Source organism: Amblyomma americanum, chromosome 5 (genome assembly GCF_052857255.1).
Source record: "Amblyomma americanum isolate KBUSLIRL-KWMA chromosome 5, ASM5285725v1, whole genome shotgun sequence".
NCBI classification, from domain to species: Eukaryota; Metazoa; Arthropoda; class Arachnida; order Ixodida; family Ixodidae; genus Amblyomma; species Amblyomma americanum.
This window is the reverse complement of record NC_135501.1, coordinates 138,437,633-138,462,632: the sequence shown is the minus strand read 5'-3', so window position 1 is coordinate 138,462,632 and position 25,000 is coordinate 138,437,633. Positions and strand designations below refer to the sequence as shown.

General features: G+C 45.9%; 2 protein-coding genes across 2 annotated transcripts; one reads left to right on the top strand and one right to left on the bottom strand.

Moving 5' to 3' along the window:
- Positions 1 to 8,058, bottom strand: LOC144132776 (glutathione reductase, mitochondrial-like). Its single transcript, XM_077665425.1, has 4 exons — positions 7,419 to 8,058; positions 4,928 to 5,334; positions 2,704 to 2,952; positions 1 to 2,111 (listed from the first exon to the last, which is right to left on the bottom strand). Exons 1-4 carry the CDS (start codon positions 7,885 to 7,887, stop codon positions 1,866 to 1,868), a joined length of 1,371 nt encoding a protein of 456 aa, XP_077521551.1. The 5' UTR covers positions 7,888 to 8,058; the 3' UTR covers positions 1 to 1,865.
- Positions 8,059 to 8,121: 63 nt separating this feature from the next.
- Trmt6 (tRNA methyltransferase 6 non-catalytic subunit) lies at positions 8,122 to 24,693 on the top strand. The gene is made up of 9 exons (XM_077665426.1): positions 8,122 to 8,289; positions 8,579 to 8,730; positions 8,900 to 9,009; positions 9,522 to 9,697; positions 12,458 to 12,628; positions 13,749 to 14,016; positions 16,087 to 16,172; positions 17,049 to 17,238; positions 22,075 to 24,693. The coding sequence occupies exons 1-9, from the start codon at positions 8,210 to 8,212 to the stop codon at positions 22,162 to 22,164; spliced, it is 1,323 nt and encodes a 440-aa protein (XP_077521552.1). The 5' UTR covers positions 8,122 to 8,209; the 3' UTR covers positions 22,165 to 24,693.
- Positions 24,694 to 25,000: the final 307 nt, after the last annotated feature.

Here is a 25,000-nt window from a genome sequence, read left to right as displayed (position 1 = left end):
TTTATCAAAAATAAAAGTCGCCCCTCGTGCTGTGATCGAACATCACATGAACACAAAAGGCACACTATGTATAATGTTTGACGTGTTGTGCAGGTCTGCCCCCAACTCTGACAAACGAAAAAGAAAAAGTACGCAAAGGATGCTGCATTGAATGATCTGGTCACATTTCATTCGGGTAAATACCGTAATATATTTAAAGCCCTTCGTTTTCGGATAAAACCCGACTTTGCCCGATTTTTTCACCCGGAACACATTTCTTCGAGATAGGTGAAACCCAATTTCTCCCCGAAAATGCCCCCTCCCCACCCCCGCCCCCTTCCGAGTACCCAGAAGGGCAAGGGGATGAGGGGCTTATCAAGATATGTGTATATATGAAAGGGCGTAGAGAATGTATGTTGTCCTGAACAAAAAGCTGAAGACGGCGCACGAAAATTGGAAGATGTTGTGTGCTTATTCCGGGGGAATGATCATGCAACTGGTGATCTTAAACCTCTCAACGTGTTATTCATGACGTGGCCTAATTTAAGGATATGTTCGAAAACTAACTTTTAGAAGCAAGACGCCAAAACATCGGTATCGACTAGGCATTTATTCTGCATCATGTGTCAAGCGCTGTCCACGTTAACAGCGCTCTTGTCTGCTTAAAATAGCCCCTGCGATGTTTAATGACTGTTTTCGCAGTGTACAAGGCAGCCAGGTCATGCATGTATGCAAAGTGTTGCTCAAGATGTTGACAGCTTATGCAAAGAAATAATTGTAATTGATAAAAAAAAATCTGATTTGGTGAAGTATTTTTTCTGTGCAAACTCTCATTTCTATGTTGTTTGTGAAGTACTGAACAAAAAATGCTGTCTTTCGTGTCCAGCACAAAAACGAGCACTTATAGTCAGTTATCTTTAGCTGCAAAAAAAAAGTACCCGAAAAAAACTCAAATTATATAGTAATTTTTGCTGAATAACCTAATTTGTAGCCAAACTCTCTAACTAAAAAAATTTAGAATATTGCCAGATTTTTATCCCCCTGAATTCTTGCAAAAAATAAAACCTAAAAATGAAGGGCGCTTTACATATTATATATTCAGACCAATGGCATATTCCAATCATTGATCTGAAGCTAGTTTTCCTGTTCCACGAAACCGAACAGTGTGTTTCAACAGGCGATTAGAATTCAGCTCCCGAGTTCCGATTGCACTGTGGCGGACATCTTGCTCCTTTGCGGATTCAGAGACCTACTTCAGATCAACTGGAATACGCTATAACAAACATGTAACATTACTTGAATCATTTTGGTCAATTACCCATATTCAGCTGGTTTTTGATATAAATTAGGCATTTGCTATAATATGCTTACATTCAGTTATACATATGTTCAGACTTGAGTGAACTTGTGTGTCAGTGAATGAAAGCAAAAAATGTCTCTCAAAAAAAGTTAAAACTTTTTAGGGTTCACTTTTCAGCAGATCCAGTGAGCCTGGTATTATTGTGACAAGCAGTGACATGTAATGTATGTCAGGTAAAAACCTATTGCCTTTCACCTAACTTTGTTCGGTTACCTAGTTGCAAAGCTTTCATTCATGACATGTATTGCATTCATTTTCTACAATTCACACAGAGCATCTTTGCTCTAACCAAATTTCTGCTTATAGAGTTTGGCAATCTTTTATCTGCCTGCATCAGTGGTGCCTGAAGGATATCAACAACATGAAATGGGGAAAGTAAGTACATACATGCACTCTCAGCAGCGGCCAGAGAATTTTTTTTTCTTTTCTTTTACAGAAGCAACAAGTGTCGCGGTCGAGGGACAAGTGTCGAGGGATTTCCCTCGTGCTGCAATTACTCGGACAACTATGAAAACAGACTCCAATATCACCGCATGGTCACTAGCTCTTCGGCTGACGTCGGATGAATGGCTACGCAGTCATCAAACTGTGCCTTGGTCGCTCCCATCTTGATGGCAACACCAAATCCCTGCAGGATCTCGTCACACCCGTCACCGATCATGTGCAGCCCGACCACTTTTTCCTCAGGCCCGGCACACACCAACATCATGACGCACTTTGACTTCCGTGTAGTCATACTGTAGTACATTGGCGTGAACGTGCTTCTATAGGTCTGCAAAGGCCAGCAGAAAAACAAAGGGAAATTACTGCTGTGACACGTTCATGCAATCATCATTACAAAAATTCTACCTACTGACATAAAACAGCAACACTTTTGCAAGCAGTGCTGGTTAAGACAGAGCCTCACAAAATTACTTGGAGGGAACAGGGGTTCCACTCTTTGTGTACATTTTCTGATGAGGGCTTCATCTATCGTGAAAATCCTCATAAGGGTTTACTTTGTATTTTTTTTACTAGTGTTTGGCCAAAAACATGGATTCAGTTGCGGAACCACAGCTGCCCTGTAACATCCTAAACAATATTACCTAAAGCACAAAATATAATGTTCCCACAGGCACACAGGTTCCAAGATATTTGTAGAGGTCTTTGTGTTTCTGAACGACACTTTATTAAGTCTGAAGGTTCACCTCAAGAAAAAGTTTTATTTCAGCAGCTGAATGCATGTCTTCAGCCAATTATCAGCCATGTCAAGTATGAAGTTTACACTTCCCAGCATTTCTACGGTAAATGAACAATCACAGCACTAGTTTTCTCCCTAGGTAACTTATGGAATTGCTTGGTTGACGGTGCACGCAGTATGTTACCTTGACATTTGGCGCGCCGTACTTGGCTTCAGCTTCTGCTAGGGTCATCCCGATGGTTCCAATGGGTGGGTGGCTGAAGATGACAGTTGGGATGTTTTCATACACGAGTTTGCAATTTGCCTTCTTGTTGAAGAGCCGTTCGGCGAGGCAACGTCCAGCCGCAATGGCAACTGGCGTTAGCAGCCACTTTCCGCAGACATCGCCCAGTGCGTAGACGCCCGGGCAGGTCGTGTTCTGATACTCGTCCACCTGAACATTGAAAAATCCATAGGTTGCTGTCCCACATTTGTGATGAAAGATGCATCCACTACAACGGAACCTGTGAGCAGAACTTCTTGGCAGAGAAGGCAGCCTTGTTACAGGTTTTTAGAGAGCTTCCCGTAGCTGCGCTGAAAGGGACCGTTAGATAAAGGAAGCGATTCCTTTTCACATATTCGCATGCTTGTTTTCGAGTGTGCTAAATCTGGTACAAGGCATACTAAATATCACATTCTCTGCTCTTTCACAGTCACATGTCGTGAAGCAAAAAAAAAATGGTGTGGGCACACGGACTGAAAACAATAAAACGCAACGATGTTGATGCTCACCACAACCTGAAAACAAAAAAACTCTTGATATACATGTAAATTTGTTTTTGTTAAGACTTTTAACGGTGCTCTCTTTCCATTACTCATTAAGTCCTGCATTTAAAGTATACTCTGGATCAACAGATGAGTGATGACACATGCTCATAGTTACAGCGATGGAACTGGAATAAAAAATGAACAACGTGAAAAAAGGCAGCCCTAAAAAAATAAACCTTGCGCTCATTTTCCTTTCTACCTTGTTAGCACAATGTAGGCACAGGACCAAGTAATCCTACCTATCTCAGCCAGTCACTGCATTGTCAAGCTGTACTTTAACATTTTCTTCGACAATGCACCTAGGATGGTCGACAACATCAAAAAATAGTAGGCCACTCGAGCCTGAAGGCCTTTCATTAATACAATTTTATTTCCCTATCTGGCATATATAACTCACCATTTTGCAAAACTGACAATGTGAGTATAATAACCCACCAGTCGAACAGGTAGCTGTGTTCTGCAGTGCCCTTCACGTCTCACTCTGGCCACAATCTAGAGCTCATTCAGTACACAGCATCCATTAATGACAAAGGAATTGGTATTGGGATTCGCAACATGAACAGTGCAATAAAAAACATTTCAATATTTAACAGTAGGAGCTGGTTCATCCCACTTTAAATAAAAAAAGTCCTACCAGCAGCAGTGCATTGCGTTCAGTTTTAATTTCGTTGGCATTAAAAGGGGTACGTGACGTCGTGAGACCATGCGACATGGCCGCGTGCTGTCTGACCAATGGAGTGCGTGATGTCATGAGGCCACGCAACATGGCCCAGTTGGCAGGTGCGCTGGTCACATGACAAGGCTGAGCACGGTGGCGGGCTCAGCATCAGTTGGCAGGTGCACTTGGTTGTGAGGAGACATGTCTAGACAGCTTCGTGTATCAGGTTGGAATGGTGCCAGAATTAATGCCGTGTTTCTCTATCGCAGTGGAAAATCCCCACAAGCGGAGAGGGTGACCACGGAAGTATGTCGCAGAGGATAGAGTATCAGCGGCTACACAGGCTGTGTATGCGGAGAGCAGCAATGATGGCAGAGAAGCAGGCCAAGTGGACATTTAGAATTTAATGCTATTGCATTCTCTATGCGTAATGTAATTAAATGTCTTTTAAATCGTTGGTTTCACATTGCACTGCATTCAACTGTCCATGTTGCGTCCCTGTATTCTTGGCATTGTCTCGGACTACTCCGTATGTGATCCCTCCTTATAAACAGAGGCACTGCCATTGAATGTTTGTGTACGCATTACAGTGAGTCTAGGCTCCTTTATTTGACACACTGGTACACAAATTGGGCACCAACAGTAGTAAGATACAACTTGAAGAGGAGCAGTTGGCAACAACAGCTCTGCAAACCAACACTTTAATGTTTCACTCTATTAAATAAGTCAGAGGCATCAGAATTCGTGTTTATAATAGCTTGTTTTGGCCGAAAGCTATAACAACCGACAATTTTCGCATAGCGGAGGAAGCAGTCATAAATGTAGGTGGAACATAATTGGATGCTTGAGTAAAGAAATTCCCGTGGCACAAGAAACTTTACAAGACATAAAATGAAGGCTTAGCCAGCTCCATTAGGAGATTGATGGGTCACAGTGGGCTTACCTGAATGTGACCAGTCTTGTCGAGCTCAACGTTTGTTGCGCCCAGGCCGATGTCGACGTGTGGCTTCCGTCCCACGGCCCACAGGATGCAGTCGACGTCCTTGATCTTGACACCCGTTGTTGTCACAACCTCGTACCAGTGGGCCACCTTGGTGATGGTGGCCACCGTGCAGTTCTTCTCAAAGTTGACTCCTTCGGAAGCCATGTGCTCCATCAGCGTGGAGCCCAGCAGTGGCTCAAAAACACGCAGGATACGGTCTGTGCGCGTAAGTAGGGTCACCTCTGTGCCTAGAGCATGGAACACACCGGCCAGCTCGACGGCTATGTAGCCCGAGCCAACAACAACACACTTCTTGGGCAGTGCTTCCAGCTGGAAGAAGCCATCGCTTGTGATGCCAAATTCTGCACCTGTGAAGGAACATACAGATGCAGAACAATCTGTATGCAGCATTTTGATGCCTTCAATCAGAACGTGCTGCAGCTCATACATGACAAGGAAGTTTATGGTAAAACATTAATGATCATTACACCATGATTTTACATCAGTGCAATATAAAATCACATTACTGCAGAAGGTGATCACAGTGTTGTTTTCTCCATGGAAATTTTTTAACAGAGGTTAGGCGGCCAATGAGAGAGAGAGCAGAGCGACACACTTAATTGAAATCTCTGCTATTATATTACCCACCATGGTGCCTGAGCAGCTACGGTATTCAGGTGCTAAGCACGAGTTCATGGCTTCACTGCCAGCCATATATTTCAGCAAAGACAATGTGAAAGAAAGCTCTTGTGTATCGAGATTTAAGATTATAGAACTGCACGAGGTATATTGAGACATGCACAGAAAGCCCAAGAAGTATGCAACAAAGTCACAGCTGTTTGCTAAAGCTTTAGAAATGCAATAAGGGTGGCAAACTGCATTTGAGTTTCAATATGTCTTTCCACAATGAAGTCCAGGTACAAACCTGTCATTAAGAGAAATATCAGCCACAAAAATATCAAATATTTTTGCTAATCTTGTTTACAGCTGCAAGTTTTGCCTTTGACAACATAGCTGCGCCACAGTGCTAGAAGAAAAATTCTAGCACCATGCTCTGCGCTTTCACAAGCTTTCTTTTGCCGCATAAAGCAAATTTTATGGATTGTGGTTTATGGGGGTTTAACACCCCAATGCGACTCAGGCTATGAGGGTCACAGGCTGTAGTGAAGGCCTCCAGAAATTTTGACCACCTGGGGTTCTTTAATGTGCACTGACATCGCACAGCACATCGGCCTCTAGCATCTCGCCTTCATTGAAATTGGACTGCCGTGGCCGGTATCGAATCCGTGTCTTTCAGGTCAGCAGCCGAGCGCCATAACCACTGAGCCACCGTGGTAGCGCACATGCAGCAAAGTGCGATGGCAAGAAGCAAACGAAGCTGATGTCAAGTGACTACATAAAGGTGACAGCTAAATGAATGTTGCTTGACCAGCTGCACTTCTTTCTTGCACATTCTTATGTCAGATCTCCCTCCCTACCACATTCTCTCTCCCAATACAGTAAATTGCGGTTGTTGTTTGCAAATAATGAAGTCATGACGTTGCAAATTACCACAATGCATTGATTTATGGCCCGATTTCAAATGGTTTATTGGCCCATTCCCCGTAGCTGTTGGATTCATGGCTGCTGGACCAGCAGCTGCCCTGGTAGCGCAAACGTTTAATAAGATAAACCATCCGTGTAATGTCCTTCGTTTTCTAATCTTTCTGAAAAATTACAAAAAAGTTTTAAAAAGTTGCTTAATGATAAGCACACTCCAAAAATTAAGGAAAACAGAAGCAACCTGCACTCAAATGTGTCGCCCTGCACGACCATGGCTTTAAACGTAGCAAGCGACAACAAAAGTAACAATTCACAGCGCTGCAATACACTCAACCTTTATAAACATATATATATACTCACGTTCAAACTGTTACTATGAGCTCATGCTTATATACTCCCTCATTAAAGGCATCACACAGGTGTTAAAAAAGACTATTTTTGCAATATATAGCTGAAAAAAATCCAAGAAATTTAGCTAAAAATTTATTTAATTGAAAAACACCATTATAATATAAACAACAGAAAAAGCTTTCAATTCGACAACAGAAAGTCCTTAGTAGAAGCCAGTAGATCCCACTTCAGAACCAGAAGCTGCCAGTAGGGACCAGAAGAGACAAACACAAAACCAGTGGATGCCCTTCTGGGACCACATACACCAAAGAAAACCACAAGGCTTCCTTCTGGGACCAGTATACCCCAGCAAAAAACCGGCTGGTGCCCTACAGGGACCACTTCAACCAGCAGCAAACCAGAAGGCTTCCCTCTGGGACCAGATGAAACCATTAGAAACCAGATTCCTATTAACAAATTTTCACTTGGGTACCCCTACAAAACTCGCTTAGCAGCTGACGTTAAAACCCATGTCAGACCACGAGACCCCCCACTTAAGTTTCTCTTTTTCCCCATTCACCTGGAACTTTGGGGATGGTAGGGTAGCCACCGGTGGCGATCAACACATGCTGGCCGCTGTAGGCGTCTTCGCCTACGTGCACTGTCTTGGGACCGACAAACTTGGCGTGCCCAGTTACGATCTCAACGTTGCTCTTGGTCAGGTTTGCCCGGTAGATATCGTTCAGGCGCTTGATATAGGCATCCCGCTTGGCCTTGAACGTGGCCCAGTTGACGCGGGGAATGGGGCCAGGCAGGGTGAAACCGTAGTCCTGCAGGTCCCTCATCATTTCGGAGTGGCTGGCGCAGTAAAAGCACAGCTTCTTCGGAACACAACCGACGTTCACGCAGGTTCCGCCGAGCGGACCATGCTCGATCAACGCTACCTTGGCGCCGTACTCGGCGGCCCGGCGAGCGCTGGCGATGCCGCCCGATCCGCCGCCGATGACCAGGTAGTCGAACTGGCGCACCTTTCTCAGCATAGAAGACATTATTCGTTCCTCGCGTTACAAGCGGCGTCTTTCGGAAGGCGGCTTAGGAAGTGTCGAAGCTACTGGCCGTTGCTGGTACAGGTTTTAGTAGCTGCCGAGTTGAAACATGCGGTGGCAGTGAAGTTGACGCCGCAGCCGCTGCAGCTGCCGCAGCCAACCGCCGCCAGACCGAAACTGAACTTGTCTTGACTCGCCTTGGAATCGGCCATCGGGAAATCCAATACGATCCAGTCGTAGGCCGCTGCCGCGTTGTGTTTGTAACCTCGTGGAGGCGCGCTGTTGCTACGTTTGAGAAGTCGTGGAGTGCTACCGTACAGCCAGAATGAATACCATAAAAGGAGGTAGCTACGTTGTAGTCAGAGGATCAAGCAACGTTCGGCTGGTCCAAGTGGATAGCAAGAAGTGAGTTTCTAATGTTTGGCCATTCTTTGCACGTGAGAAGTTCTGTGCGACAGCTGCAGTGCCGGCAAGGAGGCAACGCAGTGATTGCTCGGGCTTGAATAACTTATTCAGCACTTTTTTATTATTTTAATACACATTACGCTTCGTCTGACGATGAGGATTCTTGCTAGTAACCCCGTGATATCTTGAATATTTAGAAACCACAATTACTCGCATGAAGTTTGCTGGTTTTACTTTGTATCGTGCCTAGTTTCGGTTTTGTGTAACCGTTTCATTCGTGTTATTTCAGGCCTGTGTTCTTCGGCAAAAGGAAATTTGGCATTCAGACTGCGATTGGCGAGGCCTTCGGGTCGGTTTTTGAGATTGACAACCGTGATCTTCGCAAGATATCTGCTGAGGAGTACAGGAAGAGGTGCTCGGAGTGCGAGCTTCCTGGTGATGGTAATGACACATATGGCATTCTGAAGTATTGCTTGATTTGCCCGTCCGTCATGAAAATTGATGAATCTAACATTGATTCAACGTTGGAGCAGCCTACCTTCTATAGATTGGCAGCCGCACTGTGTGCTGAACGGATATTTAATGCAAAAATACATATGCTCTCTTGCAGAGGCACAAACCAGTGGTCAAGACAACAGAAACCTTGTTGATGACGGCAAGTCTCAGAAATTGACCAGAGAAGAGATCGAAACGTTTAAAGCTGATGGGACGTCCGGTGAAGTTAGTTTTATATTGTTTTATGAATACCCTGAAAGTGCTGTAGGAGCCGCATAAATGGCCGTGCACATCATGAAAAAAACGTATAACATTCACAAATGTCTTTCATAAACAGGCATAAGTCTTGCCTCGTACATGGACCCTCTTGTGTCACCTCAGTAGCTGTTTGTTTTCCATTGCTGCCATCTGCTCTATGCTGCAGCAAGCATATATAGTTTGAGTCCCTGTGAAGAAAGACTTTATCTAGACACACGTTGAATAATCAGTGTTTGTTAATGTAGAGAGGCTAGAAATATTTATTAGGGGGTGTTACGCATAGAACTGCCCAATAGCAGCTTGGCAACAGCTTGTGAAAATAACGCATCTTCCACATGTGGCCAATGCACCCTCTGACTAGTTCACTAAAAGTGAGTGCATGTGTAATACTTTTTGTGAACCAAACAAGTGGATTACTAATACTGTGCATTACTGTGTGGACCTGCAAATTTTTTGCTGCGATTTCCGCCCCCTGCCAGAGCATCATCAAGACACTGGTGGAGAACAGCACAACATTCAAGGAGAAGACAGAGTACGCCCAGCGCAAGTACCTCAAGAAGAAACAGCAGAAGTACCTGCAGCATGTCACCCTCGAGCGGCCCACAACACGACTCCTGGTTGAGATGTACTATTTGCAGAACCCACTTAAGATTGGGTGAGCTCAGTGGTATTTCTGCCCACAGCACTTTGGTCATACCAGTCGAGAAGCTTTTCACAGGGCCCATATATGAATATCTGGTGGCCTGATTGGGCCAAAACTTGGAGGTTAGCAGATGCTTGTGACGCCCATGGGTAGTTGCACAAACTGTGTTCTAGCTGCCATGTTGGCTCAGTCGTTATGGCGCTCGGCTGCTGACCCGAATGACGCGGGTTCGATGCCGGCTGCGGCGGTCGCATTTCGATGGAGGCGAAATGCTAGAGGCCTGTGTACTGTGCGATGTCAATGATGTCAAGAACCTCGAGTGGTCGAAATTATCCGGAGCTCACCATTACGGCGTCCTTCATAGCCCGAGTCGCTTTGGAACGTTAAACCTCATAAACAAACGAACTATGTTCAAGTTGGAAGCTCTGAGGTGGTTGATAACCACGTTGGTGCCTGGCATCAAAATAAGTGCAACTGGTGCAGTAACAAAATGCATAGAGATAACAGTCCGAGAAATAATTTAAAAATACATTTCAACGTTTCTGAAGCTAATAATGACAGATGGTGCCTGTTTTTATGTTCTGTTCCTGGCTGGCATTGCCACCTGCAAACCTCCGCAAAGTGTCCATGTGGACCAGCCATGTTTTAAAATGGGGTCATGCAGTTGGTATGATCAAGGAGCTCCGATTTCTACCCACAGAGTTTAATGCATGGCTTTCTTGTTGGTTACTGTGAATAAGGGTGCTTTGCTTTGATGGTTCAGGGCAGCAATCTCAAACACTGGACTCATAAGTTGTTGTTGTTCAGCTTGTTGGTTCCAAAGATTTCAGCCTTTATAATGGGTGTGCAATGCCTGTGATCTCTTTCACTTCTCTGCCATCTGCGTGGCATCTCTTTATTGCTGTTTGGTGTTTGACGTCGTCCTTACTGTGGTTGCTTGCCATGTCTTTTTTGCGCCAATATCTATATGTAATTTCTGTACAAGTCGAGCAGTAATAATCTGGATTCTTTTGCGCTATGCCAAATTATGTTTCACTGCATGTAAGGTGACAGAAGAATTGAAGTGGTTACAAGAGGCATGAAGAGTTGATTGCCAAATTATGTTTCACTGCATGTAAGGTGACAGAAAAATTGAAATGGTTACATGGGGCATGAAGAGTTGATTGCCCGTTCCCTCCTTTTTTTTTTCTCCTGTCCTTTTTTTTGGATGCTGTCCTGCGGAATACAAAAGCTTGCCAGTGCAACCTGCAGCATGAATTGAGTTTGGGACCCTTGGTTTAGGTAAATGATGCTGACCATTCTTTCTACATTATAGACGTTGTCGCTAGTAAAGACTAACCAGGCAGGGCTCCTCCTCTGCTTTTCAGTGCTCTTTGCACACTATTCTGTCTGCTGGTACTATTTATTCCTTTACACATTATTTAAAGTGAACATGCAAGTCTTTTTCTTCTGTGCATTTTCCTTTTGCCATGTGCTGACGAGGTGAACAGTATCGCGTGGTGGTGATGACTAGCAGACCAAAAGGTAGATTAAGACTTGAGCAGCAGACTTTTATGCGAGTGCGTTAGTACCCCCGTGTCGGAAAAAATTGCCCGGCATTGCCATCGGCGGCATTGACCATTTGAAGCCTCGCAGCCAGAGTTGCCAGTCTTCCGCAACCTAGGTGGGCCACCTAGGTCACGTTACATTGTAGCGTGATCACAACCTGCCCATCGGATTGTGAGCAAACTGACCACTGTGCCAGGTGGCTGTTAAATTAATGATTGGTTGTGAGAGGTTGTTCGGGAAGTACAACTTGGGCTGCACAAACCTCACTGGTGGCATCATCGCAGTGCAGTGGCGCATCGCTTACCCGCTGCAGCACTGCGCCAGGAGTGGTACGAGGACTGCTTGGGGTCTATGAATGTAAAGTACAGAATGACCAATTCTGCATATATGGGCATTGACGCTATCGCGTCGCACCCTTACGGCGGAACTTAAGTGTACCCACTAGTGAAGGTGGCATGTTGCATTGCACTGTCAGTGGGACCTTGTCTCACATGGGGTACAGAACATAGTGCCAAAGAGGAGGGGTGGATGAACACCCGCCTACTTTAACCTGCTGTGAGCAACATTCATGGGGAGGGTTTAGGTGGTCATACGTTGAACCAGCTTTCATAGCCTGGAAGATGAAAGTGGCGAAAAAGAAAAAAACTAAAGCATTGATGAAGGTTTGGTTGCGAAGGCTGGCTGCATAGTGTTGTGCTTTCTACTTGTTCTATTTTTTTTATCACTTTGTATTTGCAGAGCTGAGGAGCGTGAGAGTGCATAACAGTGTGGTACAGTGCATTTCTCATACAAGGATATTACAGCTGTTGGGCACATGCTGGCAGCTGTACACAGAATATTTGAGCATGTCATGTTTCCTGATTGTCACATCTAAAACTTTGTGGAAAAGCCAGTTTCCCAGTGGTGCCTTGTCGTGTTAAATTAGGCAGTCACATACCCTGTGTAATTTTTTACTACTCTTTTATACCCGGATGCACAGGCTGCATTGCAATAAACTGGTTTGGATCAGCACAAGAGTCCAACCCGGTTGATCTGATCACACACCATAATTCGTCCTACTTTCACATGACCAAGGCTGCCAAAAGGGACCCTTGCTTAAGATACTCATGCAACTGAATGTTTGTATGCTGTGATGACTGCATTTGTATCTGAGGTATACGTTGTGTTGCTGTGTGCCAACTTAGCAGGCATGATGTCCTATTGGTACTTCGTATCTGCATGCAGGAACATGCGTGTAGACTCTCTCGCTCAAATGCTGACCTACTGCAACGTGCGGTCAGGTGGCCGCTACATAGTGTTCGACTCGTGGGTGGGCCTCCTGACTGCTGCCGTACTGGAGAGGCTAGGCCAGCACGGTAACGTGGTGCAGGTCTACGCTGGACAGGGGCCAGACAGGTATGTGTCCTCCATGACTGTGGCTTTTCACCGGATGCTTTAGTGACATTTCTTTGTTGCCATTGCAAAGGATGGAGCCATTTAGTTCCACGATCTCCTTTCATGGCCGTTACTTACGTGCTGTGTTACAACAGGCGACTAGCTGGCTATAACACGTCTCTTCCTGGGCTTTATTTTTGGCTGACGGGACTCTTGTGCTTAGTAAATATGTTACCTTCCTTACCTGCTAACTGTAGAGCCATTGCCTGTTAGTTCACACAGCTATACAGACACTCGCAAGCATTGTGCTACGCCTCTAGGACCTGTTTATTTGTATGTGTGTGTACTCACAAAACCATTTAACAAGGGCAGTTCTTGAAGCATACTACTACAGTGAAATCTCGATACAACGAACTTCGCGGGACCACCAAAAATCGTTATATTGAAATATTGTAATAATGAAATACTCTGAAATCAAAGCTAGCACAGTAAAAGCTCATTAATTAAACTCCGAGAGACCGGAAAAAGTGTTCAAATTATCTGAAAGAACTGTCCAGAACTGCTTGCATCACGGTAAATTTATTCGTTGAAATACTAGGCAATGGTTACCTGATTTTGAGATCGAACAGAGCATTCATGTTTCCATCAATGCTTTATTGAATGAGGCATACTGTCGGGAGCATTGAAACAGAACTGCTCCGAATTCGTGAGAGCCTCCCACATCCATCATGGTGCAACGTGGTGGAGCTCTACCATTACTGCGTCACACCCATCATAAAGTGGCACCATCGCGTGTGTGAGGGCTTCACCGCGCAGGCAGCAAACGGCATCAAAACCGTGCTAAGGAAATTGAAGTTCACGGCCACTGAGCCGGCATTGTGTAAAGCACACAGACATTTATGTGCTGTATTTACTCGCATAATGAGTGCAGTTCCTCTTCAATAAAATTTAGGGGCCGCATTCATGCCACGGTGTTTATAAAATTCATGCATTAACGACAAAAAAACTGTGTGGGTTCATGATGGCAGTAAATTATTAGTAGCCCCGAATTGGTGAGTGATATCATGCGTTGATTTGTACTGAGCTGCACTTCATAGATTTTGCTCATGTCTGAAAATTTGCCTTGGTTCCTGCTCTCCAGCTCGTACAGGCAGGCTGTACACGCGCTCAACCTGGAGGAGGACTTCATCCGGTCGACTTTGCTGGAGCTGCCTTACACCAGAGCCACCTCACTGCTCAGCGACCCTGGGAGCCTGACCTCGGAACAGGAACCACAGTGTGAAAATCGAGCCTCTGAGGTTGAGATGGCAGATGCATCAGAGGGGCATTCAGTTTCAGACAATGGCGACGCAGTCACAGTAGAGCACTCGGGTTCAGGCGATGCTCCAACTGTGGCAAAGGATTCGAAGGTTAGTGAAGGTCTGCTTTTGTGCAGCCACTGGGTTGTCTGTATACATATATTATAACATACACGAGTGTGTGCGTGAATGAATGAAAGAAATATAGGCCCTTCTCAAAGACACGTTTATTGTCACTGTTTCGACCGCACCCAGTCCTGAAGAATGCACCGCTGTCAAAACATCGGCAGTAAATGTATCCTTGAGAAGTGCTTACTTCATTCAACCTTTTCTCTGTGGAAGCCAATGGAACCTAGTTTCGTACCCACCCCCCCCCCCCCACCCCCCCCCCCCCCCCCTTCCTGATTGATTATATATATATATATATATATATAGCAGACAAGGGAAGGAAAATGAGGGGCTCGTTTGACAAACATATGAAGGAAGCCAGCAGTCCAGTACTGCAAATTTAAAAAAATATAGAAACATTCCCCCCTGTGCACCTTGGTTTAGGTGACTGTTGGCTTCCATATATATATATATATGAAATTATGGTAGTTTTCAGTGTTGGCATTGCGATGTTATCTGTGTAATACAGCTTGGTGACTGTAGGGACAGAGAATGCAGTGCGTTAATGCATGAGCATAGGGCTGTCGTCCTGTATACTGTGGTGGCTGGTGCTCGCCTGGCTAGACTGTAATGATTTCCTGCTTGAAGCAGGAGCAATGTGTTACCTTGTAGTATTTTGAAATTGACATTGTTGCTGGTTTGAGTTTTGAATCAGTTCAGCATCATCTGGCCAGCTTCTTGTTGCCATGGTTTGCTTCATTTGTAGTGTGACTGCCTTGACCTGGTTGTGACCACTTGCTTGACCCCTAAGCCATGTTAGCAACAACTTTTCCTTACTTTTATTTTCCCCCAGTTGCAAAACATTTGACAGAGCTGGGCTTTGGAGGATGTCATTTGCAACTGCTGCCTCGTTGCATACTACAGACGAACCTTGTTATAACGAAACAGTTTTTATCAAAATAATGGATATAGTAAAACCTCGTTGATACATTTTTTTAACCGCAGAAAAAACGTATTATCCGGGAAAATGTACGATCCAAACCGCCTGATTTTGAGAAATGTAACTGTTGAATCAGGTAAAAAGACATTTAGTGACAATTTCACTTTATAAAAATGTCGATTGGCACTTCTTGGCATAAGAGCTGAACAGATCGTATTCCAGTGCTCGCTGAATTCAGTCCGTGTTCACGCTGTCTTTATCGCAGAAGGAAATTCGTGACACATCCGGCCTGTCGACGGCAGTGACGAAAGTAACCAAAATCTCTTCCTTGTCATTTTCAGATGCTTCGCCCCTTTGCACCCAAGTGCTGTGGGAAAGCCACCGCGGCGGCTGATTGTCGAAGTGTTTCTGCTTTTTAAGCTGCATTTCCCAGAACCAGCCTGTTCGTATACAAGTGCATCGCTGTAGTTCGTAGAAGCTTCGCCTTCTTTCCCTTGTGCACCGTGATGAAACCTCAGCGTTTCTCGTCTTCATACCGCGTCCCCGCAGAAACAGCCATCACGAATGCTAGCGTGCCATTTTTATTTTTTGTTCTTGGTGGTTGCGGTGGTAGTGGTCCACCATGACGGCTGACTGCCGCAAAAAATACGTGTTGCGTGCCCTCTCGTTCGGCCCACTTGTATGTTTGCACATGTGCAGTTTGTCAATAAACGCATTATACGACCGCAATTTGTCGAAATTTTAAGCATAGTAGCCGAGAATTCTTGTTTTCCGGGAACGTATTAACCGGGAAAAATGTAGTGCAACTCTATGGGACATTTTTAATGTCCGCGATTTTGAGCGTATGAACCGGGAATGGTATCAATGAGGTTTTACTGTAATGAAGGAGTGACGATTCTCCTTGGAAGCTCGATCAACGCAGGCTATAATGAAGTAATCGCTGGGCCCCTTCAACTTCATTATTAATAACGAGGTTCAACAGTAACATCTTGCACTGAGTGTGCTTTTTCCACTTAACACACATCAGTATGCCATTTGTGCTGCAGCTTGAGTAGTAGTTTGCAAACTCTCCCGCAGGAGCTCTATCTGAAGAAGCCTGATATTAAACTGTTCGTCTGCCACATTCGTTCTAGGATGCGGAACGCGCTGCGAGGAAACAGAGGAGGCTGCAGGAGCAGCAGAGAGCATTAGATCTGCTCAAGACCAAGTCGTTGGATGGGTGAGAGTCTGTTTTTGTGCCCACGCTTGTCACTGCTAGCAGCAAGGTCTTCATTTGCTCACGGGCAGCAGTTTTCAACTCGACTTTACGGAATTAAGCAACATAGAGGAGGTGAAGTTACTGCTTAAGTATTGTGTCGGTCTCATCAGTACATAATTCATTGTAGCCTTCCTTTTCGTTTTGTCACCAGTTAAGCCTGCCTTTTGGGCGTTGCATGTGATATCTATCACATGCGAAATGTGACACCACAAAAATCATGTGCCGTGACGTCAGAGTGCCATATATTAATACAGTAATACGTCATTAATTTGATGCTCATTATCTTGGAAATACATGATGATGATGATGCATTTTTATGACAAAGGTATTTTTCTTTACACAAGGTACTTTCAACATAGTACCTATTTCCCGAGTATTTCATTCACTAAACACCAGTGCGTCGTTACTCAACTTTCTTCGAAGTGTTGCTTCCCGTAGCTTTGCTGTAGCAACTTCTCGAAATTCTTGCTGCATTTCTGTAACCGTTTCTGGTCGAACTTGGAAGTCCCAAGACGTTTGGTGCACGTTCCTTCCGCTTTCCCGCTGCCATTGTATGACCTCAAGTTTCTTTGCCACTATGTAACGATTGCATTGCCGACTTGACAACGCCAAAACAAGACAAATGGTGCGTAATGAACGGGCCTGCGAATGGCTTAAAAAGCAGGATTGGGTTCGACTGGATTCTTCAACTGGATGGGGCAGGCCAGCGGGGCTTTTCTGGAGCAGCGCGGAAATGTGAAATTAACAGTGAAGTTTGGAGGGGAGGCCTTGCATGGGTGAGGGCGCTTATTCAGAATTTTCTTGATACGGAATACTGTGCCACTTGCACATTTGCAGGCTCCTGGTTGCGAGCAAGCACCACCCAACAGCCATAGTCCTCTCGCTGCTCGAGTTCTTAGCGCCCTCCAGGCCGTTTGCCGTCTTCTGCACCTACCAGGAGCCACTGGTTGACTGCTACACTCAGCTGAAGAACGCCAACAGTGCTGTCTTCCTCAGGCTGTCTGAGAGCTGGCTCCGCTGTCACCAGGTGAGCGTGCTGGAGTGTTCCATTGTAATATTTTCTTTGTGACAACCTCACTGTGAACATTGCAAGCCTTCTTGAGCTTTTCCTAGAGCTTTTTTGCCATCCTGCAGTATGGCATGGCAAAACTGTGTCGAGTGTTCTTTGACTATGGCAGTTGATTTCTAGCATAATTAATCCTTGCACCCTTCTTGTATGCAGTGAAACCTCGTTGATATGTTTTCGGATAACGCAATTTCCAGGCTAAAACGTTCCAGGTTTCGAAAAATTGTGGCCATATAATCACTCCTGACCTTGATTTGCCCGTCATAAAGAATGCTGCCTTTGCACACACAGTTGTCACAGTATCAGCAAACAGCGCATGTCTACCTGTTCTCAACTTCAGTACGCACGTCCAGACGCTTCCTCAAGGCATGTGCCTCGCCACACTGTCCCCGACCGACGAGTACGTGATCTCCGCAGTCACAAACTGTGTATCGCTTTTTTCGGACGGTCATTTCACAGCTATTTCGAGACCTGACCATGATGCCAGTATGATCGCTTCCGATCTCTCCACAGACCAAGCACAGGCACTTTCCCATTTACTGGCATCCTTTCAGGACATATTTGATTTCAATGACCGCCCTTTGGCACGTACGACTATTGTGCAGCATCGTATCAACACCGGTGACGCTGCTCCTCTGCACCACCGGCCTTACAGGGTGTCCAGTTCCGAATGCCAAGTGATACAAAAGGAAGTCGAAAAGATGCTCGCTAAAGACATCAACGAACCGTCCTCCAGTCCTTGGGCCTCTCCCGTCATCCTTGTTAAAAAGAAAGACGGCAGTTGGCGTTTCTGCGTTGGTTACCGCCACCTGAACAGCATGACAAGAAGAGACGTGTATCCACTCCCAAGGATCGATGACGCTCTCGACTGCCTCCACGGATCTCAATACTTTTCTTCCATTGATTTTCATTCCGGTTATTGGCAAATCGCTGTTGATGAGCAGGACCGTGAGAAAAAAACTTTTGTCACACCTGACGGTTTATACCACTTCAAAGTCATGCCGTTAGGACTTTGTAATGCACCAGCTACCCTCGAAAGGATGATGGACTCGCTCCTTCGCCGTTTTAAGTGGACTACGTGTGTGTGCTACCCCGACGATGCTGTTGTCTTCTCGCCCACTTTTGCCTCGCACCTTGAACGTCTCAGCAATATCCTGACTGTATTTCGTACGGCTGGGCTACAGCTCAACTCGTCCAAATGCCAATTCGGCCGCCGGCAACTCACCATTCTTGAACATCTCGTCGACGCCTCCGATGTACGTCCTGATCCCGCTAAAATTAAAGCGGTGCAACACTTTACTCATCCACAGTCCCAGAAGGACGTGCGCAGTTTTCCTGGGTTGTGTTCCTACTTTCACCGTTTTATTCATGATTTTTCCCTTATCGCTCGTCCCCTCACTGACCTACTGAAGACAGACACCGAGTTTACCTGGGGCCCTGATCAACACAATGCGTTTTCTATGCTTGTCCGCCTGCTGAGTCATCACCGATTCTGGCACATTTTGATTCCGCGGCCCCTACTGCACTCCGCTCAGGCGCCTGCGGCTACGGGATCAGAGCAGTGCTCGCACAACGCTCCCGCGGTCCAGACCGCGTCATTGCGTATGCTAGCCACCTGCTTTCACCTGCCGAGTGAATTTACTCGATTACCGAACGGGAGTGCCTCGCCCTGCTTTGGTCTGTAGCTAAATTCCGGCCATACTTGTTCAGGCGTGCTTTTTCTGTTGTCACGGACCACCATGCCTTTTGCTGGCTGTCCTCGCTGAAAGACCCTTTCGGCCGTCTTGGCCGCTGGGCGCTACGCCTTCAGGAGTATTCGTACACTGTTGTGTACAAGTCTGGACGTCTTCATCAAGACGCTGACTGCATGTCTCAGTACCCTGTCGAGCCACTTGATCTCAGTGACACTGACGATATCCCTTCCCTGTTTGGCATTTCTGATCTACACAACATCGCCGAGGAGCAGCGCAAGGACCCATATTTGCAAACCATCATCGAGGGCCTCAGCTCTGGAAGCTCGAAGCGCTCCTTGCAGATCTTCGATACCAAAAATGGCATCCTCTATCGCCACAACTTCCGTTCTGACGGGCCCTCCCACCTTTAGTCATTCCCCAGCAGCTCCGCTCTTCTATAATCGCAGAACTCCACGACCTGCCTGCAGCTGGACACCTTGTTGTGGCAAGAACCTACGACCGGATACGGCGCCGCTTCTTTTGGCCTGGCTTATACCGTACAGTCCAGCGTCACCACTTGCGACCTCAGTCAACGCAGGAAGAAGCCTTCGGCACCACCTCCTTGGTCTTCTCCACCCTTTAGACGTGCCCATGGAGCCGTTCCACCGTGTAGGGCTCAACCTCGGAACCCGGAAATAGGTGGGTCGCAGTAGCCACCGACTATGCCACTCAGTACGCTATCACCCGTGCATTGCCTACGAGCTGCACGACCGATGTCGCCGACTTCCTTTTGCACAATCTTATTCTGCAACATGGTGCCCCTTGTCAACTACTCACGGACCGCAGACGCTATTTCATGTCTAGAGTTGTTGACGACATCCTGCGCTCATGTTCAACCAAGCACAAGATTGCCACAGCATACCACCCGCAGGCAAACGGGCTAACCAAGCGTTTGAACCTGACATTAACAGACATGTTGTCTATGTACGTCTCCCCCCGACCACAAAGACTGAGATCTTGCCTTGCCCCATGTGACGTTCGCTTACAACACCTCCCGGCATGACACAACTGGTTACTCTCCGTTCTATCTCTTATATGGGAGACACGCCGTCCTGCCTTTGGACACACTTGTCCCATCTGCTGACCGTCCCGTCACCGCCTACGCCCATGACACCATTGTTCAAGCTGCAGACGCTCGCCAAATCGCCCGTAGTCGACTCCAACCGTCCCAGCAAGCACAGAAGTTTCTGTACGACAATCGCCATCGCCACGTCACCTACGAACTGGGGTCGCTCATTCTTCTGTGGTCTCCTTCCCGCCACGTCGGTCTCTCTGAGAAACTTTTGTCCCCCCACCATGGCCCTTATCGTGTGGTGCGTCAGGTCACCGACGCCACGTATGAAGTTGCTCCTCATACGCCTGCATCCTCATCAAGTAGACCACCCACCGATATTGTTCACGTCATGCGCCTCAAGCCCTACCACGTCGCTTCTCGACCACCGGCCTAGTGCCGAGACGGTGCTCGTGCCGCCGGAAGTCATGTTACAATGAAGTGGCTGTGAAAGACGAAGTGGCCTCTCACGTGAAAGGACGAATGAAGAAGAGGAGGTTAATGTAGCTCCCTGTTTGTGTTGGTGCTCCCTGCTAGGAACTCCTTATTATAACCCCCAACACTTGTAAATAAATGTAAATAGTATTTCCCTGTAACAATACGTTTAGCGACCAACTGCACTTGTGCATCTTTCTTCCTTTCTTCTTTCACTCCCTCCTTTATCCTATCCCTTAAGGCATGGTTGAGGTGTCCAGCTAGATGCGAGACCATTACTATGCCACTTTCTTTCCTCAAAAACCACCAACCACTATATACGAGTGGGCCGAATCTGGAACACTTGGCATAGATCTGGAATGCAGCAGCACTCACTTGCCATGGTGGCTTCTCTGTAATGCCTTGGTGCAAAGGGGCGAAGCATTAAAAAACAAAAAGTGCATTTGCTTATGAGCGGGCCGTTCATGCAAGAACTTGGCATGACGAAGAGAAACGCAGCGGCTTCTTTTGAGTGCATATGGCAAGGGGGCAAAGCATCTAACAACTGCAAGGATGCGGTTATGTACGAGCGGGCCGGGTCTAGTGAACGCAGTACAAGAACTGTGTGACAGACCTCCACTGCGACAGCTGCCGCGCAGTGCATTGTTGTAAGGGGGCAGAGCATTTGTAGAGAGGGAAGAGGCTCCGCTGATTTTGTTATTGTCATAAAGGGACCGCATGTGTTGTGAAATTTATGCCATGCTTTAAGAGGAGCACAAATGCAGACCGAATTCTGCGAGCACTGTTCAGACCTTTTGCCAAGGAATGCTAATTTAGATTTTGTGAAGTGAAAATGTCAATAAACCAATAAATTTTGTCATATTTTTCAAAGCTGGGTAGTTTGTGTCATATGTTTTCCCAGATAAGTTTTTTTTTTCCATTGCTTAGAAACCATGTTAACGAGGTTTTACTGTATTAGACTTGTATTGAGCTACTCTGCTGCATGACCTGTGCTAAATTAAATATTTCAGACAGTCTAGTCTTGTGTGACGAGAAACTTTCAGTTTCTCAGTCTGTTCCTGTCATAGCCAGTGGTACGGATTATGGGACTCATGTTACTCTTCCCGAGCAACCTCTCACGACCAATCATTAATTTCACTGCCACCTGCCTCCCATTGGCTGCAGCTTGCATGATGCTCCTCTGAACTAATCCGAGCTCACCCGAGTTACTCGGGTGAGCTCGGGTTAGTTCAGAGCAAAAGACAAGATTCTTGCTCGGTGTTGGTGTATCTGGTGTAGGGCTTTCACACTAATAAAGTGCTTGCTGCGCTAAAGGCCACATGCGTTGACACGTGGGAGGCTTTACGATGTCTCAATCTCTCCCTGTGATTCAGATATGTAGGACTTCACTTGCCTGCAGAGGCACATGATGATGTCAGGCCGTGCTGTACCTGTCCACTACTTACAGCTATTATGAAGATAAGATAGTTGTCTACAACAGTTATGCACTGTTTCATATTTTTAAAAAACCCCAGCAGTTTTGTCGGCACATCTTCATTACTCCCACAGAAGTAACTGGTCCTTGCAAACTTGCTGCAGGTACTACCAGACCGGACCCGCCCGTCCATCAACATGAGTGGCGGTGGCGGTTACGTGCTCACAGGAATCAAGGTTGCAGATGTGGCGTGACAATGGTGAATGGCCCCTGCATGCCGTGCCAGAACTAACTTTTAATCTCTTAGGCACCAACTCGGTGCTACAAAGACTTCTCCGTGCGGGACAGTGGCCGAGTCTGATGCTGAGTGCAGCTGTGTCAGCAAGTGTCACTTGGACTAAGAGACATCCACTTCAAGAATGTCATCTTTATACATGTACAAGTTAAGCTTAAAATGCTTTACATGTTACCTGGAGCATGTCATGGAGGTAAAGGCTCTGACAAGCCTGAAGAGCCACATGCGATAAGAGTTAATGGTTGTCTCCTGTTGACTTCAAGGAGGCAGGTGTGTTGTCTCTCGTTTCAAATTCTCATTGAGTACAAATGCACCATCATCTGTTGATCTATGCTGTTAAAGTGAAACATAATCCTCATTCACAGTATGTACTGACACATCTTTACATGTCCACTTGTAAGTGGCACCATCTGTGTACTTCTCGAAACAATCATGAACATTGTAAATAGCTAATGGTATGGAATCACAGCTCAGTCGAAGCATGGCAAAAGAAAGCAGGTCCTGCTGCACATGCAGCATCAGTGTCAGATGAAATATGAACAAGGCAACTGAAATGTGAGCACAAAAACATAAAATATTAGCTGGCTAAATAGGAAATGCAGGTGGAATTCGTGAAGAGTTTCTAAAGGAGGTCTTTGCACTTTTCGAAGTGAGAGTCAAACACTTGAAAAGAGTAGGCAGTATTTGGGATGCTTGTGGCATCAAAAATAAAAAATTCTTCGATGTAACAACCTCCATGTTCACTTGGTTACTGCCAGTAATCAACAGAGTAACATATTTACTTGCGTAATTTGCGCACTTTTTTTTCTTAAAAGTAAGGCTTCAAAAAGGGGGTCCACAAATTATGCACAGGTTTTACAAACACATCATAAAAAATTCTACAAAGGCCATAGCACAATGCATATGGTATACTGCCCCGTATAAGTCGACTCCACAACTTACGTCCCTCACTGGCCAAAAAAACGAAGCAGACACATACCCCCCAAACCCACGTTATGTAGTTCCCTGCATGATGGCATGATGGCTTGTGCGCAGCTCGAAGCAATAAATGCAGAGCGATACAATAGCTAAGCCAGCATGTTAGAGGCACATGGAGATAAAAGGCAATAAAATGGCGCCCTCCTCGCATATGCAGCCTGGCTGAGTGGCAGCAAACAGAACAGCCAATGGTTCAGTAGGTTCGGATTCTGGCGCGACGTACACTCCAGAGTTTACCGCAAGTTTGCTTCCACAGCTGTTCGTACAGGAAAGCAACCACCGGCGCGAGTGAGCCACATAAACGGTGCGCAGTTGACTTTTCTTTACTGGAACCAATTTACCACTCACTTGCCCTTCGCAGTCACATGTGGCGACGTGGCTGCGCCAATCTTCCCAAGCTTGCCCTGTGCACACACGTGTGTATGCTGGTGTGCTTGCGCAGAAGGGAGTGCAAAACGTGTGAGTAAAAGATTTTTTTTTAATCTGGGTAAGGCGGCGGCTGCATTTTTATGGAGGCAAAACGCTAAGGCACCCCTGTGCTGTGAGATGTCAGTGCACATTAAAGATCCCCAGGTGGTCAAAATTATTCCGGAGACCTCCACTGCGGCACCTCTTTCTTCCTTCACTCCCTCCTTTATCCCTTCCATTACGGCGCAGCTCAGGTGCCCAACGATATATGAGACAGATACTGCCCCATTTCCTTTTCCCAAAAACCAATTATTATTAATTATTATTATTATTAAATCTGGGTATAAAGCGGGTGGTGCACAAATTGCGCTTAGTAAATATGGCATTGCTGTAATGCTTCTCTGATGATGTCTAGTGTGCCATCTGCCATCACTATTGTGTACAGCTGAGCCAACAACATGCCACATTAGTGCCTTTTAACTTTTGCACCATTTTTTGAAGCGAAAAGCTTCACTACGCCAAAGCAGCTGTCGTCGCGTAGGCCGGAGAACGACCTTCAGCCCGACCATGTTTATGACCATATGTGGTAGTTATGTTGTCGAACCCTTGACCCCTGACCTTTAGCTGATCTTTGACATTGGGTGACCTTTGGGTTGGCCTTTGACATTAAGAACATCCGATGGGGCAATGTGAAGCCACGCGATGACATCCGATAGGGGTGTCGTAACACCATGTGATACCACGTCATAGTTACATGGTCGTGTGAGTATATATAGAACGGCTGTCGCGAGCGTGTAGCGGAGCTGCCATGGACAAGCCTCAGATGCTTAACAAGCGTCCTTGCTTTTCGCTGAATTCCAGGGTTAGCCAAGTTAAGCCACTGCCAATTTTTTGCTTTGCACTTTAATAGTCGTACGTTACAATAAATAAATTCCCAAGCTACAGAGTACCACGTTTTATTATGCTTCAAGTGTTCTTGTTCGTCATAAACAAGATAAAACCCATGGATAAAGAACATTTATCACAAAATTATCACTCATAGTGCAAAAGAGTGTATGGTGAGCCATTTGGGGTACTTCGATTTTTGATGAAAATTTGAGGAGTGGTTTATTTATTTATTCATTTATACACATACCTCACAGGCTCCAACTGGAGTATTGCGTGAGGGGGGTAAGACAAACAACATATAGCGAAAACAGGAGCAAAAAAACATAGCTAACAACAAATCAAAGAATCAAAAGAAACAGAAAATTGAATCGAAAGACGCCGAACAACATCAAGCAAACGAAGAAGAACAACAACACTCTGGACGATCAGAAACGTGCATGGCTCATCGAATTCCTGCAAAGAACTGCAAACGCATGTATATTTATAAACTGCTTGCAAGGATAGAGAATGACAGCCAAGTC